Source organism: Pelmatolapia mariae, linkage group LG20, assembly GCF_036321145.2.
Source record: "Pelmatolapia mariae isolate MD_Pm_ZW linkage group LG20, Pm_UMD_F_2, whole genome shotgun sequence".
NCBI lineage: Eukaryota > Metazoa > Chordata > Actinopteri > Cichliformes > Cichlidae > Pelmatolapia > Pelmatolapia mariae.
Window position 1 is genome coordinate 4,100,345 of NC_086244.1, and position 21,643 is coordinate 4,121,987.

The window sequence follows — 21,643 nt, forward strand, 5'->3', positions numbered from 1 at the left end:
AGCTGAAAAGGAACACAGTTTGTCCCGGACTTCAGCTACAATGAAAAAAATACACAAAGCTGGAGTTATTCTGTCGTTACGCTGCACAGCTGCCTCTTCTCCTCTCATTCTCTCCCCCTCCCTCTGCTGTTGCTACTTCAATCATGAAACTGATCAATGATCAGCTGATCGGCTTTTCTCTCTTGTTTATTTATCGCCCACTTTGCGCCAGAAAGAGGAAACCAGCAGATGTCGCGCTAAACAACAGCAGCACGTTTAAGCTTGATCAACTGTTGTTAGAATTTATTTAATATTAATTTCTAGTATCAGCTGATGTTTGCTGGAGCCACAGCTGTAAAGCTGCTGGTCATGATATCAGTTTGGATATGTGGTGAGAGGGAAACATGAAGATGAAACCAGGAGATGTCCTTACTGAATCATCAGAACTGAACAGCTGATGGAGAAACAGGTTTACCTTTTAGGTGACATGAATGAGTTGAAGGGAAGTTATGAACTGTTTCTGAGAGACAAATAACACCAGGATCCTTTTCTAAGTAGCTGACAGCTGGTAACTGTGCAGGGGCGGGTCTAGCAAAGTTTTGCCAGGGGGCCATGAAGGGCATTAACAGGGAGAGGGGGGCACAAAGAAATACTTTTCTTTCTTATTCTCATTTAAAATGTCTCGCTTTTAGCAAATAATTATCTGAATCTTGCAACAAACGTTTTCATCTGATGTAAAATGTATAGAAATCCATTATTGTACATAGTAATTTTTTTAGGGTCCCATCATAATTTCTTCAGAAGTAGCTAAGTACTGTATATGATGCCAGTATTTTCCCACATTTTCTAGATACTGTATCAGTACTGTGTGTAAAATGTCATCAAAAAGTCAATTAAGTTTTATTCTTTCTCATCTTTTACTTTTTAAAGGTTGCCATGTTAAAAAAAATATTTTGCCCTGCCATGCTGTTTATTGATGTGGCAAATGAATAGTTTATGAAAATATATCTAAATCTGTCATCAGTAATCAGTAATGATCATGTCTCACCTCTAGTCTTCTCTGTGTTAATTGCAGGTTTTCACCATGTGTTGTAGATAGTTCAGGAGGTTAACTTGACCAAGCAGTCTACTTTTGGGTACTGTTCAGAATACCAGAATTGGGAGGATGGTGTAGGTTTAAGTTTATTAGACTGATACATATATACCAACAAGACAGTGTACATCACTGTGACAACAGCGTTTGTTTTCATTCAAAGGATTTATGGTTTTTCCTATAATCTGGTGGGCCGGTCTTTAGTCAAAATGCCCGGGCCGATTTTTTGTCCCAGTCCAGCCCTATCGCTGGGTGATTTTCACCCGAGCAAATACATTTACATGATTTCTCTCTCCTGCAGCTGTTAGTGTGTCGAGGAGATTGTGCCTTCACCAGGGAAGTCTCAAATGTCCCAGGAATGGGTGTATCAAAGACCAGCTTTCCAGCGTCATTTTTTTTTTTTTTTAGGAATTTTTTGTTCTTGAATTCCAGATTTTTCTGTAATTTTGGAGCATTATTTTAGCATCCCCCCATGACACTTTTTTTCATTTTGTTAGACATGGCACAGTTGAAAGTAAACACTGACCACTCTGATTTGTCTTGTGTTTGATATATTTTGATGACAAGTACTTTTAGTTGGTCATATTATATCGGGTAAAAATCACCCGGCGTTAGTGATTGTGTTACTATTTATAGCGATAGTGTTCTAGGGTTAATCAAACAGGGAAGTTGAGCAGGTGCCGGCTACACCATTTTCAGGTTAGCATGTATGAAAAATCCCATAACTGACTGAATTTAAAAAGTTTAATGCGTTCTGTAATATTTACATTGATACACTAGATATTGGCAGTTAACCGTGTCACATGGTGCTCAAGCCTTTTAATTCAGCTATTATTGTTGTTTGTTTTTTTAATAATATATTAACCTCATTTTTAAATCAAGGCGTAGGCCTGTTTTGTGATATTCATGGCTTCTAGACTTCAGGCAGTCATCGACTGCAAAGGATATTCATCCAAGTATTAAAAACAATGCTTATATTTAAAAACTATGTTTGCTAATTTTGTTACTCTGTTTATAAAAATGGTTTTTATTCCTTATAATTTAATAAGAAATTGTATTAAAAGCTTTTGAATTTAAGCTTATTTTTACTTTAATCACATCTTAACTGCTTCATTTAAAATCTGCTGAGGTGGTGTACAGAGTACAATTCAACACATTATGAGCCTACCTGTATACACGTAGGAACTGTTTCATAAAAGATTCTAAATACAGACCTGTCAAAAAAGCCAATAATTTCAGCATTATATATTTTTTGCAGCATTTTAAATGTACAATAAACAACGCAGGAAAATATTACACAGCAAACCAGAGTTAACAGAATTAAGTATAAATCTGTCATTCAAAAAATTATGAGTCAGGAGTAATTACTGCACTAAATTACACTTCATTTTATACATGTAGCAATTTATTTGAATAGAACATGCTGCTCGCCCTAATTGGATGTCCAAATTTAGAATTTTAGGGAACGAAGGCATGCATGGTGCAGAGGCTCACAATGCTTTTGTTTAAAACTTACATACAGTTCATATTTTCTGCCTATATACAATATTGCACAGTTTAGGTCAATTCTGACTTGCCCCAAGAATTCCCTCATAAGTATCTATAGCAAATTTAGGACTGTGGATACATTTAGAACAAGCTATCTGACATTAATAAAAGGATGTTAATGTGAGTCCTTAATGTTTTAGAGGAGGGAAAGTCTATCTTTAAGAATTTACAACACTTGTTTTTGGAAAAAAAAAAACATCAAGTCCTGTTTTACTAAAGACATGACAACATAGCAGCCACAATGATTTAAATATATTTTTATCAAAAATGAAAAGTGGCATGAACGTTCTGAACTTCTCACTGCTGTATCGTCAAACACATCCTCTTACTTTCCATTTATAACAATATATATAAGTTCAGTATTAATTAACACTTTGAAAACTAGTTTGTGCTTTCAAATCACAAACTGGGGGAGGGGGGCTGCTGAAATGGCTGCTCGGCTGTCGTCATAATTTCCCCCTGTTGAATGATCTAGTTTTAATCTCAGAATGAGCTACATTGTGGGTGATTGTCCATGCAGGTGCAACTTTAATATACTCATTTGTATATATAGCATAAATATAGAATATTTCTCTAGCTTTACTGCCCGCTCAGAGCACTTTTAACAATACCTTCATGAAGCTCTTTTATGTTTATGCTTCTAGAAATTTTTACAGCCAAAGCTGATTTAGAATCACTAGTTAACATTGGCCACAATTCAAACTAGTAACCTTGTTAATATGAGGCAACGGTGCTAACCACTGCACCACCATAACACCTTTTTTTCAAATCTGTTGCATCTCTGACCTCTGTAGCACTTCAGTTTTCATTTGTGCACCATATACCGTTTTACTGTTTTGAGATTCCAGTTTGCTGTTTTGACACATCATTCAAATACCAACAGGTACATTAGAATCATCAGTCAGAGGTACAAGAGGCACCAACTTTCAGGCTAAAAGTCATGAAAATACTTTAAAGGTAAGTGTACCATTCAGAGAGAGTCAGAATAGACTGCTGAAGAACATTAGCAGGTTTAATCATGTTAAACACCAGATTAGTTGACTGCATGTACAAAATGAATATAATTGTATGTATTCAGACAACCCCCCCCCCCCCCCCCCCAAAAAAAAAAAAAAAAAACTCACCTTTGACTTATTTTACAGCTCAGAGGTGTTTATGTGGCTGACGGGTGTAAATGTAGCTCCTTGTTTTAGAAAACTTCAGCAGATGTTTAAAACTCTGCACATATGGCAGGTTATAATCTACAAAACTAAGTCACTTTGATCCTGATACATCTGAACCAACAGGAAACCAAGTCTTTCTTCGGGGTGTGACTTCAGTTGACACATTCTCACCACCCACCACTTCCAGTGTAAAAAACAAACAAAAAACAAAACACGAAACATGAATCGTAGTGTGATGTGCATTCATTTACTGCTGTCTGTAGTACTGGTGTGAGACTTAAGACTTGGTGTTCATGTTTGGTGTGGAAGAGAGAAAATAAGAATAACTATATGAAGGGAGAAAGAAAAAAATCAATGCAAATATCAGTGAAACCGTCCAGATACAGTAAAGTCTGATCCAAAATGCTGCAGCAACAGTCCTGACAGGGACCACAGAGAGAGAGCATATATCCCCTGTATTATCTCGTTGAACTTGTTGTTCCTAGAGTATTTAAAAGTAGAGTGGGAGGGAGAGCCTTCAGTTTTCAGGCCCCTCTTCTATGGAACCAGCTTCCAGTTTGGATTCGGGAGACCTTGGATCTCTACATTTAAAATTAGGCTTCAAACTTTCCTTTTTGATAAATCTTATAGTCAGGCCTGGATCAGGTGACCATTAACCCTCTCTTAGTTCTGCTGCAATAGACCTAGGCTACTGGTGGCTTCCCATGATGCAGTTTGTATTAAATAATTAATCATTGATAATGATTAAAAATAATTTTGATCTCTGGGTGTGTTGCATTTGTCCTGTCTTCTTCCCCTCACCCCCAACCAATCAGAGCAGATGGTTGTGCCGAAGGTTCCTTCTGTTAAAATGGATGATTTTTACTGACACTGTCACCAAGTGTTTGCTCATGGGGTCGACTGATTGTTGTGGTTTTCTCTGCATTATCGTTGGTCTTTGCCTTACAATATAAAACACAACAGTTGACTTTTGTTGTGAGTCTTAACTATTTAAATAAGTGAAGAGGACAACCGATTCAAAATCTCTGCACTCCTGAATGTGTGAAAGATGCATAGGAAGAAAAAATCTCTGCACGTTGACTTAATTAACACTATTTTATGAGTCTCAGTGTTTTGTTCCAACTCACCTTCATGAGGTATAAAACATCCAAAAACATTCCAACTCACTAAAGTAGAAATGGCCGCAACTCAGTACAGTAGCCACAGAAATGGAGATGAAGAACATGACCCGCTCACACTTAGTGTTGGAATGCTGTTTGTTGGACTGGAGCCTCTGCTCAAAGTAAAGCCTCACTATAGGCTTGGGTTCACCAGCCTTCCTAATTGACACATGATCCAGCTGACCACCAAGTGCTTCAATATGGCACAGCTCAGCTCCTCTGTCCACCTGAATATCCAGCGAATATCCGATGGTGCAATTTCAAAATTGGTCATTGACCTACAACCTTGGATGTCCTGTAGCCAAGTGCATTTATGCTCACATTTGCATAAATCATGATTAGCACAGTCTAACAAGTCTAATAACAGAACATCACTTGGGTTTAGATTGGCCCAGCAGTTCCTCCCAGTCACACACCCCCAGCTCTCACTGTTACATTGACTGAGACAAAGATTTGGCTGTTACATCTACTGAATTTTTGGTATTTGTTTTATATATCTATGTATATAACTGAAAAAGCTAATTTCCCTTTTCTTTGCCTAATTATATCTATAATGGTCCTCATCCTCATTATCAAACAGAGTTTGAGAAGCAAATGTTACCTCATTAACTATGTCCATTGATTACCTTAGATACAGACCACAGCAGACCGGTAAAAATAGCTGGTAAAATTTCATATAATAAAAAGAAAGTAGAGAGACTTGAAAATTCTAAACATGTGTAATTCCAGAACCTCTGATAGATTCATTTCATGCAGAGAAATAGGACAACCGCAAAACATGCAGGCCGAGTCATATATAAACAGGAAACAGTGGTTTGCACATCCACACAAAATCATTTTCAAATAAGACATGATGGGACACGATGCAGAGAATAGATGTCGGGTCTTTTAACAGACGGGACACTACATGATTCATTGTGACTGCATGTTTGTGACTGCATGTTTGATAAAAGGTGAGAATTTACTGAGGAAACAAATGGCCTGCAGCCTGACACCTGTGAACAACTGTGGTTTCCAGCATGAAACCAGTTTTCTTTTTCTTTGAATTTCCATTGCAGTTGCTTGTGGTTTGATCTGCATTATAGCTCATTTGTCTTCACCCAAACTCGTGGGAACCACACCAGCACCTTACCAGTACTTGACACATTTGTCATTTCTGCTAAATCCATCAAAGTGACTCACTCATTATGTAGGTCAGAAGTATTTCAATGTTTTGTGTTTTTTTAAATGGGCCATCTGAATTTAAAAAAAAGAAGAAGAAAAGAAATAAAAAAAAGAAAAGAATAAAACAGTGTAAAAACAGTGTGGACCATTTATATAGAAACACCAACATGATTTTCAGGATCAAGTGAAGATTTGTTCTTTTATGTAGATGAATTAAAATGGGTTGAACAAGAGTTTAAGCATGTTTTTTAATTGAATAACTAATTTTACCTGCTTTTATTTATTAAATAATGTATTTATTACCTGCTAAGTATTTATTAAAAGTCATAATTCTCTTTAAGCAATAAGAAAAGGCAGAATATTATGCATTAGATTTTTTTTAATAGGATTGGGATTATTAATTGTTACTCCTTTAATATGTATATCAGCTAGAGATGATTTCAATAATTTTACCCTGATCTATAACATTACAGGATCATATATGAGTAACTTTATATTTTGAAATATGTAAAATAATAAGTAATCAAAGCTTTGAACTAAATGATACAAAGTAAAATACTGGCCTCCAAATACAGTACAGCCATCCAGAGTACAAGTTAAAAGTAGAACAACACAGAGATGCTTAAAATACAAATATATTAATTTTGCACAGGAAAGTACTCGAGTAATAGTATTAAATTACATCTGAACACTGGGCCTATCACCACTGGAGGAGACAGTGATGTTGGTCACTACAAACGTCCCCTCACAGTTTGTAAATGATACCAGCATTACTAAACTGTTTACTGGCCATGTTTAGACACTGATGACTTTTGACTAGTTTAAGGTCGTGGTCTGTTTAATTACTGAAAATGTCTGTAGTGCAGTGCAACCACGAGACAGGAAGCATGTACTGTACCGCTCTCTGTCACCAACTGTGTCCCAGATACGTCTGTAATGAGAACCCTGACACCACTTACTAGTAGGTTAAACTGTTTGTGTGAACGTGAGGTTATTTTTATTATAACATTTCATTAGTAATATTATCATACTACACTTTATTTTAATATTACAACGGTTTATGAAACCACTTAAGCTATTCACGTGCTTGTTTTCCTCTTCAGCTGGCGTCTTCTGCGGTGATGATGGTAACTGTTATGAGAGTCCAGTGTCTAACCACATGAAACCAGAGAGGGAGAGTTAACTGAAAGCAAAACGAAGTAGTACTTTCTTACACTCATTGCAGCTGATTCCTCTGCTCCCACAGGAGGTATGCAGAGTGTCCTCATTCTCTACCTGACAACCGCATACATTAAAATCATTGAAGAGAATTAAATGGATGATGAATCCATTTTATTTTATAATGTTTATAAATAAAATTGAAAAACAGAATTGAATTTTGAATTAATTTTCACCATTTTTAAAATGAGACATTTTCAAGTGTTTTAAGAAAATGAAGTACTGAAACTGAACAATCACTTTTATATATGAACAATGACATTTTACTTTTATTCTTAATCTTATTTTTAGTAAATACTAGGAGTTGGAATTTAACGCATTAATTACGATTAATTAATCTGAAAAAAATCCAAGCAAAGGGGAATGTTGCCAGTGCACGATTTCCTGGTTCAGTGGTCCTTCACTATAACACGGTTCACCCTCCGTGGCCTCGCTGTTTTTGCAGATTTTTTTTGTGCAATTCTACATGCTTTTATTTTTTTTATTTTTTTTTTTTACAGCGCATTGTGTTCTGCATCCTGATTGGCTCTAGACCATTGTCAATCAATCTCATGCCGTGTCTCCTGTACAGTACAGAATGCGTTCAGCTTGTCAAATTTACATAAATCTTCGATCTCTAGCAGTGTGACTCTGAAGTGCTGTACTGTATGCTTCTTCCCAACAAACACAACACTGCTGACGAAATGTTTTACACCGTCAAAGGCACCTGCAGTAGCACCCAAAAGGCAGAGGAAGATGCTAACAATCGCACATAAAGTTGGACTTCTGGACATGTTAAAGGAAGGTAGAAGTTACCGTATTTTCCAGATTATAAGGCGCATTAAGCAAAACAAAACCGTCAGATAAGTCAAACTTTACTCAACTCATTCTTCTTGCTTCCTCCACTTCCGTACCATTGATTCATTAATGTTGAATTCTCTGCCAGCTGCTCTATTCCCATGTTCCTGAACTGAAAAAAAGGGTTTGATCTTTGGTTCCATTCTATAATACTGGACTTATTTTTCTACCAAGGTTTGAACTTTGAGAGTGTTTAAACGAGAGAAAAAAGTTTGAAAATGTCGATGCCTGTCTAAGAAAAGTGCATAAAGTGTGTAGTGAGGAGTTTCACAGCCTTAAAACATCTATAATAACTGTAAAAAATAAAACTGAATACTTTGCAGATTTCACCTATCACAGGTTATTTTTAGAACGTAACTCACGCGATAAATGAGGGGCCACTGTATACAGATTACACTGATGCACAGATCAGAGCTACAAGAGGTATGTCCCAATTCATAGGCTGCATCCTTTGGAGGCTGCATTTTAAGGCCGATTACGTCACAGCCAGGTGACGAAGGCTGTCCCAATTTGAAGGCTGCTCCAAACGCGGACGACAAATGTGTCCTTCATTTCCCCGAATTTGTGGGATGGGTCGGGTGTATCCTTCATGGCCCAACCTATCCCAGACTTCATAGCGCGGCCCAGCCAATTCCAGTTTCCAACAATGACGACAGCTACTTAGTTTTAATATTACTCTTATTACTCTGTGTGCTCTGACATTTTCGGAGATGTCTGTTACCCACCAGCCTGATAGCTAACCAGGAGGTTGAGGCTCACTAGAGTTTGCGAGAACAGTGAACTCCCGGCACATCGTTTTCAAACACCACGCAGTCTTTCGCTACTCAGGTTAAACGGCTACTCGGGCTAAAGTCACTCAGATAATTTAAAAATGTTTTTGTTTGGCTTTTTTTAGTGTTTTATTTGTTCCTGAGTAAATCAGCTTGGCTGAGATTAAAGTTATAGTTTTCACACAGCTAATTAAACAGAAGTGTGAGATGGTCGAGAATTTACTCCAATGTCGTGTTATTAGTGAGCAAGGAGCAGATGGCTGAGTTTATTAAACTCCACCGAGACAGCTGGTGGCAAAAATCTGAAGGCTAGACCATCCCATTTTATACGGCCTATGAATTGGGACATAGCTAAAGAATCAGAAGAAAGCGCGTTGCTGGGGCTGATTGGATGCAAATTTCATTTCAAAAGACTACCTGACGGAAGCCTTGATAAAAGCGTGGTTTTGTGCAAACTGTGCAAAAATGAGTCTGCATACCACCGAAGCATTTCAACCTTACGGTACCATCTAAATGCAAAACATGTTGCTGCAAGGACAGAAATTGTGGGAGCTGGTAGCGGTAGCAGTCCCAGTTCGAGTACCAACAAAAGGTGTCGGCAGGCCAAATGTGATGAAATGACTGGCTTCAGGACCAAAATTAAGTCAACATCGGACAAACTTACAAATTCTCTCGCAAAATGGATTGTTCTGGACTGTAGAGCACTAACAGTGGTAGAAGATAGGGGGTTAGGCCATCAGGCCTCTGGCCTCTGGGCCTGGGGCTCGGTCCTCTCTGGCACAGCTGGCTGCCGGCAGAGCCCGCGGGCACGTCACTGCAACCCCCTCTGGCCTCTGCTCCATGGCTTCTGGGTGACCCCTCGCCTGGGGCTCTCCTCAGCTCTTCCCAGGAGGGTGGCACGGTTGCCCCCCATGGTTGTCCTCCTTGGGGCCTCTGGATGTCTGGGGCCTGAATCTCCTCCATACCTGCTTCATTCCCTGGGGGACGGGGTTATGGCTCCCCACACTCCCTAGCAGATCGTTACATGGAGAATGCTTTTGAATACAAGCATGCTGGTCCACACAGGTGTGCACACAGGTGTACACATGGGTGTTCACAGACACAAACTACACTTTTCTTGGCTGCTACCTCAAAGCACATTGTGGGCTGTCGATCTTGCATATTGCACAATAACATTTAATATTTAGTATCTACTGTTATCTATGGTTAGCTAGTTTATTGTGATGGTGTTGTATTTATTATGTTGCTCTTTTTTTTTGTTTTCTCTACTGTTTTTTTTTTCTTCTCTCAACAGGTGATCCAGGTGTTTTTTGTTCTTTTTTGTTTGTTTGCTTTTTTTTTTTCCCCACCTTTCTCACTATCTCTTCTCCCCTCTATTTTGTCTTTCTCTCCCTCTTTTTCTTTCATTCTTTTTTTCTCCCTGTCCTATCCCCAAATCATGTCTGTCCCGTCTGTAACAACTGAAAATAAAATAAAATAAATACATATTTATAGTAAAGGTCAATCAAATGGACCAACATGGTAAGACCATGATGATCCACTTGGTAAAGTAAATCCGCTAGGCACGTTTTTTGATGGCAATTCTGATGGCTAAAGATCCAAACGGGACAGGAAGAAAAAAAAAAAAGAAGATAGGGGGTTAGAAAATGTGCTACAGTTAGCGTCAGGTGATCCAACTTTCCAACTGCCGTGCCGAAAGACTATTTCAAATTAAATTTAACAGCTTTGCTAAAATCGAGCAAAATTAGATGCATCACAGGCAGCCCTGTAACAGGGGCAACAGAAAGAGCCACTCATACAGGATGTTTCCACACGGTGGAATTCAACACTGGATATGGTTTCTCGTCTACTAAAGAATGAAGAGGTTGTTTTTCCTGCTTTAGACAAACAAAAGCACAAGTTTGTCATTTTAACTCCATCAGAGCTGGTAAAACTTCAAAAGCTGGCGACTGTCTTGAGCGATGTAAGTAAATAAAACTATTTCTTAACATATTGTTACTGTTTATTCAAAAAGCTCTATAGTTGACAGTTATTGTGTAGATTAATAATGACTTTCTTGAACTGTCTACTACAGGTTTGTGACTGAGCTTCTTGGAGGTGAGACATATGTCTCATGTTCAGTGGTTTTACCTGATTTCTGCCACCTGCATCACACCATGGAGGTCTCTGATGTGTCTGTGAAGGTTCTCAGTCATCCAGGTCCTCGTAGTCTAAGGAGCTTGGAAAGAAAAGTGTCTGGACTTCTTTAAGTTGCTTGAAGACGTTTCACCTCTCATCCGAGAAGCTTCCCCTTGTGGGACTAATAAAGGTATATCAATCAATCAATCAATCAATCAATCTTCAGTTCTAGGGTTAAATGGTGGAGAGTCCCAGATTTAAGCGCTGTGGGAGTATCCCCCCAAAGAGGGACAAAAGGACCCCCTAATGATCCTCTACCTAATCACATGAGCCAAAGTTTGAAAACGGGTGTAGGTCACAATCAGTCAAGGTTTCTGGTGACCTTTTTGTGCAACCTAGCACCACCCTATCATGTGATTTCCTGAGGTCAAATGGCCCAGGATGTGAGTGGGCGTTAAGGCATCTGGGAAGGGAACTCAAAACTGGATTATAGATGGCAGACAGTTGGTGTCGTAAACAATTGCCTCTGTCGAAAGATGGCCATTCACAGTGGACATAGATGCTTCTTTCACTCCTCTTTCAAACCATCTGTCCTCTCTATCCAAAATGTGAACATTGGCATCCTCGAAAGAGTGACCTTTGTCCTTTAGATGCAGATGAACTGCCGAGTCTTGTCCCGTGGAGGTGGCTCTTCTATGTTGTGCCATGCGTTTATGAAGTGGCTGTTTGGTCTCTCCAATGTAGAGGTCTGAGCATTCCTCGCTACACTGTACAGCATACACTACATTGTTAAGTTAGTGTTTAGGACTTTGACAAAACTGTAAGTGGCTGAGTTTATGCTACTAATAATGGGTCTGACTGGGACACTGGATCTTAGGAAGTCTGTAAATACAGAGTATGGCATTAAATATGTGGATAAAAACATTAAGTTCACCAGGGAAAACAAAGGATAACTGTTTGCCATTCCTGGACTGTGCCATGCGCATTGAAGAGAATGGTAAGCTATTTTTTGATTCTGTCGCCCACTAAAACCCTTTAAAAAAACATTTGCACTTTGGAGCAAATTTTCTTGTGCGATTAGATGCCATTAATCAAGATTAATTAATTATAAAGCCTCTAATTCATTAGATTAATTCTTTTAATCGAGTCCCACCCCTAGTAAATAGATGTTAATTATAAACATTATGGACAAGTCAAACGTGTGGAGCGGCCTGTTGTGGGGAACCATTCTGATAAAGTTTCAGCTGAAAATAGTTTGACTGGATATTGATAAAGATTTTTATTGAAACAGTAAAAACACATTATGATTGATTAAGATTACATGTTTCAAAGACATTCACAGGACGTCATCTGCGAGTGTGTTGTTGGTTATTTAAGATATTCAATCAACCACTTAATCAGCTCAGCAAGTTTGCAAGAGTGGAGCAATAATTAATCAATAACCAAAAAATGAAATCTTTAAACAGTCACAAGTAATTAAAATCATGATAAATGACAAGCCGAACAGATACTATATTAACAGCATAATTCAATCTTGAGAACAGGAAAAGTCTTAGTAACAAGAGATTAATTTCTTTAAACATATTTTAACTTCATTAAAAGGAACAATGATGGCATCAAACAACATTTGAATTCAAGACAGAAAAACACAGACGTACAATGTGAGAACCAACATTTTATCTCATGTAAAGAAACAAAAAGTAAGTACAACATGTTTTGTGATCAAGATATTGTTGCTTTTATTTCACATAATTTTTAAAAATATAATTCTGCGTTGAAAAAAAAAATTGTGGAAAACTTTCAGATTTCTGAGATCCAGAATCTCTGTAGATCTGAAGTGGTCCCCAATATAGACACCATAATTACAAAGGCCTAGCAGTACTTCTTGTGCCAGCTGCCTGAGTAGTTTTTATGTAGTAACCCAGTCTGTTCTCTGCTCATCTATCACTGTATACTTTAGATCAGCCACCAAACAGGACAAAAAAGACTACGATGCACTGTGAGGTCTGCAGAAAAAAATCATTCGTGCTGACTCTCAATTCAGGATTTTTACAAATCCAGTATCAGGAAATGAGCAGGAAATATCACTGCAGAGCCATCACGCCCTGGTCACAGCCTGATCCAGCTCCTCCCCTGCTACAGAGCAGTGTACGCCAAAGGTTCAGGGTGTGGTGTCAGGGGAGGCTGTTTGTCACAGCCAACAAGTATGATCTAATCATGGCTTCCCTATTTCAGTAGCTGCAGGGGCCAGAGGAGGATGGCCGATCAAGGCAGGAGAGGAGCTGGCAGCAGGGATCGAGCTGACACAGCATAAAATAAAACAGAAAGTTCGTAAGCATCCATACCTGGATCGTGTCCAGTCATTTTTACATATCTTACACATACTGTATATATATTAACTAATTATGCATGAAATATTTATTCCATAAATATTCCAGAATCTCTGCACTCTGCACCAAAATTGTGCTATATGTGTTTTTATTGTCAGTATTGTTTGTTGTCAATTACAAAAAGTTTAATGGATCAGTTTATTCAATTCCTGGCTAAACTTGGACCAGGGTGAGGTTAGGTTAAACATCCTAGCTAATGTAAATGCAGAATATTTACATAGTAAACTTTGTAGTAAATGGCAGAATAAAACTTTTCATCTTGGGGTTTTATAATAATGTGGTTTAGTTTTCAATAGATAATTGAAAGGCTGATTTTATTCCCACTCCAACTTATTTTTTTTAGCTCCGTTTTACATTTTTATGATTGCTCCTTAGCACTTTTCTTAAAAACATGATTTAATTCACATCCTTATAAATTCCAATAAACAAAGCTGTGATTCAAAATGTCAACATCTGGTTTGATTTCCAACATAGATACCCAAAATCCCGAGAACTGTTCACCGTCCTGCTGCTACACTCCACTTTTCTCTTTTATCCAGCTGCGGTATTTGGTAACTCGGGTGTAGACACCAGGTCTGTAACTTAGAGCACAGCCTTTGCCCCAGCTCGTCACGCCTGCCAGGAAAAACCGCCCATGCGAGTTGGCGACAGACAGGGGCCCGCCGGAGTCACCCTGAGCGTTAGAAAGAAGAGTCACAGCAGAACTTGACATTCAGCTCACTTAATTTACTGAGAAATATCTCCGACTGAATCCCAACAAGCATCAAAATACAAACCATGTGATTCTCTGAAGGCTTTTACACACTAAAAACTGATGTAATTTTGCTGGAAGGATTTGTGGCATTTATTTTCTTGAAGCAGGCTCGATTTTCTGATCCGAATAATCATATCACTGATTTGGGAAATAAGTGCGCTCATAGCTCAAAACATCGACACCATACATCAAGTTTCTTGTTCGCGTGGCCGCCATCTTGGCTCAGCACTTACTGACAGGTAAGCACTGCCTGTGGCGCCCCGCTTGGGTTTTAAAAATAAAAAATAAGTAATGATTGAATCACTGAAACATTTGAAGCATTTGTGCCATCGCTGTGCCAAAAAAGTGATTTCTGGTATTTGCAGGAATTTAAGGTGTTATAAATGACCTGTTCACCTTAAATCAGTCAAAATAGGTCAATCACATCTGTCATGAAGAATATCAAGTAATTCAGAGCCAGAAAGAGCATTCCTATCACAAAGCAGCTGCTGCAATCAGGTTTTAGCAAACTGACTTTTATATGTACATCATTTATTCGGGTAAAAGTATCATTGACATTAAAAAGGTGTTTTTCAAGAGAGAGCTAGCCGAGAGGGAAAAGGAAATGATAAAAAATATAACATCACTTTTTGGCACAACACTGGCAACAAAGGAAATGGCTACAAAATCAACAACGCCGCAGTCCCCGAGTCTGACGAAAAGCCAGAGCAGCAGTTATGTCGTCGCCTCGACGTCTACAGCCTGTCCACAGCTCGGACACTAAGATTTCACTGTATGATGTGTATGTGACAAATAAAGTTTGTTTGTTGTTGTTTGTAATTACGCCGTGGGATTGCTATAACAACGGCCACACGCTTTAGGTGGCGTAATGGGATATGAGTTGAGTCACAACCACTCGATACGAGTACACACTAATGAAAAAGGTGCTAACAACCAGATTGCAAGCATGTGTGAATGATTTGTACCTGACAGCTATCCACGCCTCCTGAAAGGAATCCGGCACATAACATGTTATCTGTGACCCTGTAATACAGGAGGAGATTACACAACCGACTGCTGAAGATCAGAATTTCTGCCATCTGGAGGACACTCGCCGCGACACCTGAGAGACAACAAGATCATATCATGTAGAGCTTGTGGATGGATAACAAAAAAAAAAAATTCTGATTGTAAAAGTTTATATTAAACCAAACTACCTCCACAGATCTGCTCACACTAACTACTCATATTTTTGTCCTTCTCATTATTTTATTCAAATTCACAAACACCCTCATCACTTCCAGTGTGGAAAGATATGAGCTTTGAGATGGGCAGTGTTTCAGCACTGTCATTTATTATCATCTCACCATCTTCCATGGTAGTCCCCCAGCCGGTGATCCAAGCCTCTTGGCCTGATGGGAAGTAGTAGGTGGAGGAAGGCAGGCAGATGGGTCTGATGTGCTGGGTTAGGCTGACTCTGGTGTCCAGCTCCATCAGAGCGATGTCATTGTTTTCAGTGTAGCTGTTGTAGTACCTGTGAGCAATGATCTGCTTCACACCCCTCTTTACTGTCCACTCATTGGTCTGATTCTGCACATGAAGGCCTAAAAAGGCCTCCCATTGGTCAGTGTGAGAGAGCCTACATCAATAAAACAGACAGCTGTAAACAACTTCTTTAAATTCAAATCTGGAATTGAATTTAAAATAAAATACTGAGTTAGATCAACGGCTAATAATTTAAATTAGTAAATGGATAGATTTTAAATGTATTTCTAATTATATTTGAAACTGTTGTCTTTACTTTTAAGTGGTTTTAAACAAGCATTAAAAAGTGTTGAGGAAAGACTTGCAGAGTCTTTTGTGCATAGTTTTCCCTTAGTGTTTAACAATGGCACAATAAACTACCTTTTGCCTTGAGTAAGTCACTTTTATATGATTAATTTTATAATACTAATTCTGTTGACACTGCTGAGGTTTAAAATTGTCATGGTATACTAATGTTAAAACAATGTTTTGAACTGTTGAAAACTCAGAGTATATTTGCCTCTACCTTTTTTTGTCTTAGAATTTATAGACAATATGGTAAATGGCCTGTATTTGTATAGCGCTTTCTAGTCCCTAAGGACCCCAAAGCGCTTTACACAACCAGTCATCCACCCATTCACACACTGGTGATGGCAAGCTACATTGTAGCCACAGCCACACTGTGCGCACTGTCAGAGGCGAGGCTGCCGGACACTGGCGCCACCGGGCCCTCTGACCACCACCAGTAGGCAACGGGTGAAGTGTCTTGCCCAAGGACACAACGACTGAGACTGTCCAAGCCGGGGCTCGAACCGGCAACCTTCCAATTACAAGGCGAACTCCCAACTCTTGAGCCACGATCGCCCCAATAGATATATTATTTATAGTTTATATAAAGTTTGTTCGAATTTATTGAATTATATCTGTAAAAACAGAGAGCAGCTGAGGTTTTCTAATAATTTCACAATTCGGTTCAGTTGAATTTATACCAATTTATACCACCAAATTACAACAACAGTCGCCTCAAGGTGCTTTATATTGTAAGGTAAAACCCCTACAAGAATAAAGGGAAAACCTCCAAAATCAGACCTCCCTTTAAGCAAGCACTTGGTGACAGTGGGAAGAAAACACTGCTTTTTCAGAGGAAGAAACCTCCAGCAGAACCAGGCTCAGGGAGGGACAGCTATCTGCCATGACCAGCTGGGGGTGAGGGGAAAAAGACTGGACAAAACACATCGTGGAAGAGAACTAAAGTTTTTAAATAACAGAGTGAAAAAGGTTACGAAAAAAAAAACATTTGGTGTATTTCAGGAAGCCCCCAGCAACCTAGACCTACTGCATTATAACTAAGGGAGAATTTAGGGTCATCTGATCCAACTATAACTTTTCAAAAAAGGAAAGTTTTAAGCAGAATCTTAAAAGTACAGAAGGTGTCTGTGTCCTGTATCCAAATTGGGAATTGATTCCCACATAAGAGGGGCCTAAAAGGTCCTGCATTTGGGATCAACTGAAGGCTTTTCAGGGAGTTTTTAGGACATCCTGATAAAAATGAATTACAGTAGTCCAGCCTAGAAGTAATAAATGCATGAACTAGTTTTTTAGCGTCACTCTAAAACAAGATATTTCTAATTGTAGAGTTACGGCACAAGTGCAAGAAAGCAGTCCTACATATTTGTTTATTGTGCACATTTAAGTACATATGGTGGTGAAAAATTCCAAGATTCCTCACAGTGTTACTGGAAGCCAAGGTAACGCCATTTAGAGCAAGTATCCAAAGATACTTCCAATACAGAATGAGTGCTTAGGATAGAGTTATATAACCTCCACATATCATTTTGACAGTGAAAGCACTTTTCAAGGCCATATTTATGGTGTCTGTCACAGTTTAGCTTACATGAATTGTTATAAAAGGATCTGCGACTGGCCTCAGACCAGAACAAAACCTTACCTGTTTAAGACAGGCGGGTCTCTCATTCAAGGTCATCCTCTGAATCTCTTTCAGTTTGTCAAAATGACAGTCTTTAAAAATCATTTTCATTTTTTGTGAAAAAAAAGAATCCAAAGTGAGGCATATTGGGTGCTCTGGGTTAAAATTTTGGGTCTGAGATGGAATTGCAGAGGACACAACCAAAGGGTGAGAACAGGAACTCCAGGTAAAGATGTAAAATTATTAATGTACTGGAAGCTGTCTAGAAATTCCAGAGTAGATGACTATGAACGAGAGATTCAGGCAAGGTTTTAAAATTTTACATGTCTGATTATGGATCCTAATTGGTACGAAGCACTTGGCCTCATCACTTTAGAAAGAGCTCCTACTTGTAAACTGTAGTGTCTCGGACGCAGTGGGCAGCAGTCAGCAGCCAGCGGTCACTCAGAAGAGAGGCTCCACATACGTGTCCGAGACCCTTGAAGTGGAGGCTCACCTGCCAGGGCCACTCACCAACACTAGCTGCCTGACCTCCCACAATACGAGTGCTCCTGTACAGATTCGTCCCGCAATCTGAAAGCAAACACAGATCTTTATATACAAGTAACTAGAAAAGTCACACTGCAACCATCTGTGGGTGAGTGTGTGGTAAACGTACCACAGTTAGCCTCATCAGAGCCGTCCTCACAGTCCTGCTCTCCATCACACTCTGGGTTCAGTTTACTGATGCAGAGTCCATTACTGCAGTGGAAGGTGAATGCTGAGCACACTGAAGCTAAATGACAGGAGACACACATGATATCAGTCCCTAAGAAAACTCTAATCTAACATGTTAAAAATATTTTTCATTGAAGCCATTCTTCTTTTTCAGCATCTGCAAAGAATCTATTTTAGCTCTGCTTCTTATTTTAGCTGTAGGATTCAAGAACCAGTGTTTTCAGTTTGTGGCCCTTGAATCCTTTTTGGTTCTTAGTTTGTTTATACTTATCACTCTCCTTAATATCTTGAGCCTTAGTTCTTTGTTTCAGTTAATATATTTCCTCTTAGTATCCCAGTCTTTGTATTTCATGTTTTTATGTTACTGGACTTTTATAAGAGCAAAAATAAATGGTTTTTTTGTTAATTCCTGCCAGCATCAAGTTTTCTGCATCCTAGGTTCTCTTCTCCACAGGTATCACAATTTGTATAACATAAGATCAAGCCACTCAGATTCATCCATCCAGCCAATAACACTGTGTCCATTACAGCTTTTAGTTAAGGCACCAAGTACTGTTTCAACCTGAACTGTGTTTGCAACTAGATGTGTCGCAAAATCTCTCGAAATCCAGAAGACTACCGTTGATCTCAGTGAATGATGAATGGGCCAGCTTGTTCCCTTACAGATGTGATTTAAAGAGGGGTAATTTCCTCCAGAAGAAAGCAGAAAAAAAATCTCATCCAAGTAGACTATTATCTTCGGAATCTAGTCTATCAATTTGCTTGCTTCTTAAAAAGGATAAAAACCCTTTGCTGTGTGACAGCTACAGGCCAATATCCCTGTTAAATATTGACTTTAAAATCTTTTCAAAGGTCCTAGCTACTCGTCTTCAACCTATCCTACCAGCTAATATTGGATCAGATCGGACCGGGCTCGTGTCGGTTCGGCAATCCTTATCGAATACCAGACATCTTCTCAATATCACTACCTCTTCCAGTTCTACAGAGGTTGTGGTCTCCCTCAATGTGGAGAAAGCGTTTGACAAGGTTGAATGAGGCTCCCTACATAGTGTGTTTGGACTCACTGCAGTTGATCTCATCGCTGTTATCTCCTAATCCTTTGGAGAGTGGATTAGACTCCTTTACTCTTCCCCTTAAGCCTCAGTTTGGACAAATGACAGTTTATCTTCTTCTTTCTCTCTCTGACGTGTGTGCGTGCGTGCGTATGTGTGCGTGTGTGTGTGTATGTGTGTCCAGCGTGCCGGTTTATGGGCAAACATCAGACCGGAAGGAATTCCTCCGCTGAAGACAGCCACAACTGTCGCCTACAACCTTCGCCGGCTGATGATCAATGGCCCACTACTTAACAGTGTGGCTGAGCTTCAGTTGATGCTGGATGGTTGAGTGACCTAGTCAGTACAGCCCCGGCTCTGATATGAACCTGTCTTTTGCGCTTGTCTATGTGAACGCTAAACTGATCATCACGTCTTGTTTTGTTAGGAACCTGGAAAGGAGTGTGTCGCAGGAGCAGAGCATTGTTGTAAATATCGAATGTTGGATTTTTACCTTTCACAGCACAGACCACAAGCACCGTGCAGGAGTTGGGAGTACCACGGAAAAAGTCACGTCTTTGGAAACTGCTACATTGTTTGCTCACTATTCACTATAAATAAACTCACTTTCGCTAACTGGAAAGTCCTAGGTGTCCCGGAAAGAAGTAGGTGGGTGGGGAGGTAGGTAGGTGGGTGCTAGGTAGGTGGGTGGAGTGTTAACATGCAGTTGATGCTTGTAAAGTGAACTATCAGGTGGTGTTCTGTACTGTATGCCTGGGACTTTTGTATAAAGTTGGGAAAAAAGGAATCTATCAGAATATTCTTCTTTTAAACAGACTTTATGTTGCTGTCAGGTCTTCTGAGATCAATTCCAGTTAAGATTTAATCCACATTTTTTGCTAAACCTTCTTTAACTCTTTTTAGACTTTACACAAAGAGATGTTTGATGGTTTGGACTCACTGCAGTTGAGCTCATCACTGTTGTCTCCACAGTCATCCCTGCCGTTACACTGCAGAGTCTTCTTGATGCACAGATTGTTGCTGCACTTGAACTTTCCCGGACAAGCTGACAAGACAGAAAAAAATCTGTTCATCTATTTACCTAGTTCAGAAAATGCTACAATCCTTTGATTAAATATTTATAAAAAATAAATAAATAATTCTCCTTATAATCATTTGGGTTCTGGCCTCCTCCTGGCATCTCCACCTTTCTGCTCATTACTCACACGTCACAAGATTTGCTGATTAACCTACCTGCTCCTAATTGGGTCATTATGCTGGTTTCTTAATGAGGAAGAAAACTCTCAGGCCTCGTCAGATTATTTCATCAGCCAGGAAACGTGTCTGACATCTGTCCTGTTCTCATCACCGTCAATCTCCGTTTGGATTTTAACCTGTGTTTCTGTGCAGACTTCTCAGCATTTAGATTCCTGCGATCTTAAAGCAACTGTTGATGTGATTTGAAGCTATATAAATAAAATTGAATTGAACTGAACTGAATCAATCTTGTTGATAGTGTGTGTGCCCACAGACTACCGGCACTACCTCTAACATCTTGTCTCTGATTCATGCAGAGCAACTGCAGCAGTACGTGCATGTCTGAGGGAGAGAAATGCTGCTTTCTGGTCTGGAGATAAACCGGCTCTCAGAACAGCCAGAGCCCACCTCTCTCACGCCATCCCACATGCAAAGTGTGCACATGCACAAAAGAAGGACTGAACAACACGCGAGTGAAGAAAGCCACGCCCCCCACCACTGACCAGACCATCTCTCTGCCTGCAGCTGATGTAAGAAGAACTTTCACCAAAGTCAACCCACGGAAAGCTGCTGGACCAGACAGCATCCCAGGTCATGTGCTGAGAGACTGCGCTGATCTGCTGGCTGATGTCTTCACAGACATCTTCAACTCATCACTGAGCCAGATGATCGTCCCAGCGTCCACCACCATCATCCCAGTGCCAAAGAAATCCTCAGTATCCTGCCTGAATGACTACCGTCCCATCTCCCTGACCCTTCGAGAGACTTGTCATGGCACACGTGAAGAGCAACCTCCCCTGCTCACTGGACCTGCTGCAGTTTGCATACCGGCCGAACAGGTCGACCGAGGACATTTCCACTGATTTCCACTGATTTTCACTTCTCCCTCTCTCACCTGGACAGGAAAGACACTTATGTCAGAATGCTGTTCATAGACTTCAGCTCAGCATTCAACACCAAAAACTGTTTGACAAACTCAGCAAGTTGGGACTGAGCACCTCTCTGCAACTGGAT

The 21,643-nt window shown here is 39.6% G+C and overlaps 1 protein-coding gene across 1 annotated transcript in view; it reads right to left on the reverse strand.

The window, feature by feature from the left end:
* LOC134618348 (suppressor of tumorigenicity 14 protein homolog) overlaps nucleotides 1-21,643 on the reverse strand; it is a 56,616-nt gene that overhangs the window by 16,998 nt on the left and 17,975 nt on the right. The window contains exons 11-16 of the mRNA XM_065469630.1: nucleotides 20,334-20,438; nucleotides 18,283-18,399; nucleotides 18,014-18,197; nucleotides 15,541-15,812; nucleotides 15,160-15,296; nucleotides 13,942-14,066 (exon numbers count right to left, since the gene is read on the reverse strand). Coding sequence (XP_065325702.1) covers nucleotides 13,942-14,066; nucleotides 15,160-15,296; nucleotides 15,541-15,812; nucleotides 18,014-18,197; nucleotides 18,283-18,399; nucleotides 20,334-20,438 — 940 coding nt within the window. The remainder of the gene's footprint in view (nucleotides 1-13,941; nucleotides 14,067-15,159; nucleotides 15,297-15,540; nucleotides 15,813-18,013; nucleotides 18,198-18,282; nucleotides 18,400-20,333; nucleotides 20,439-21,643) is intronic.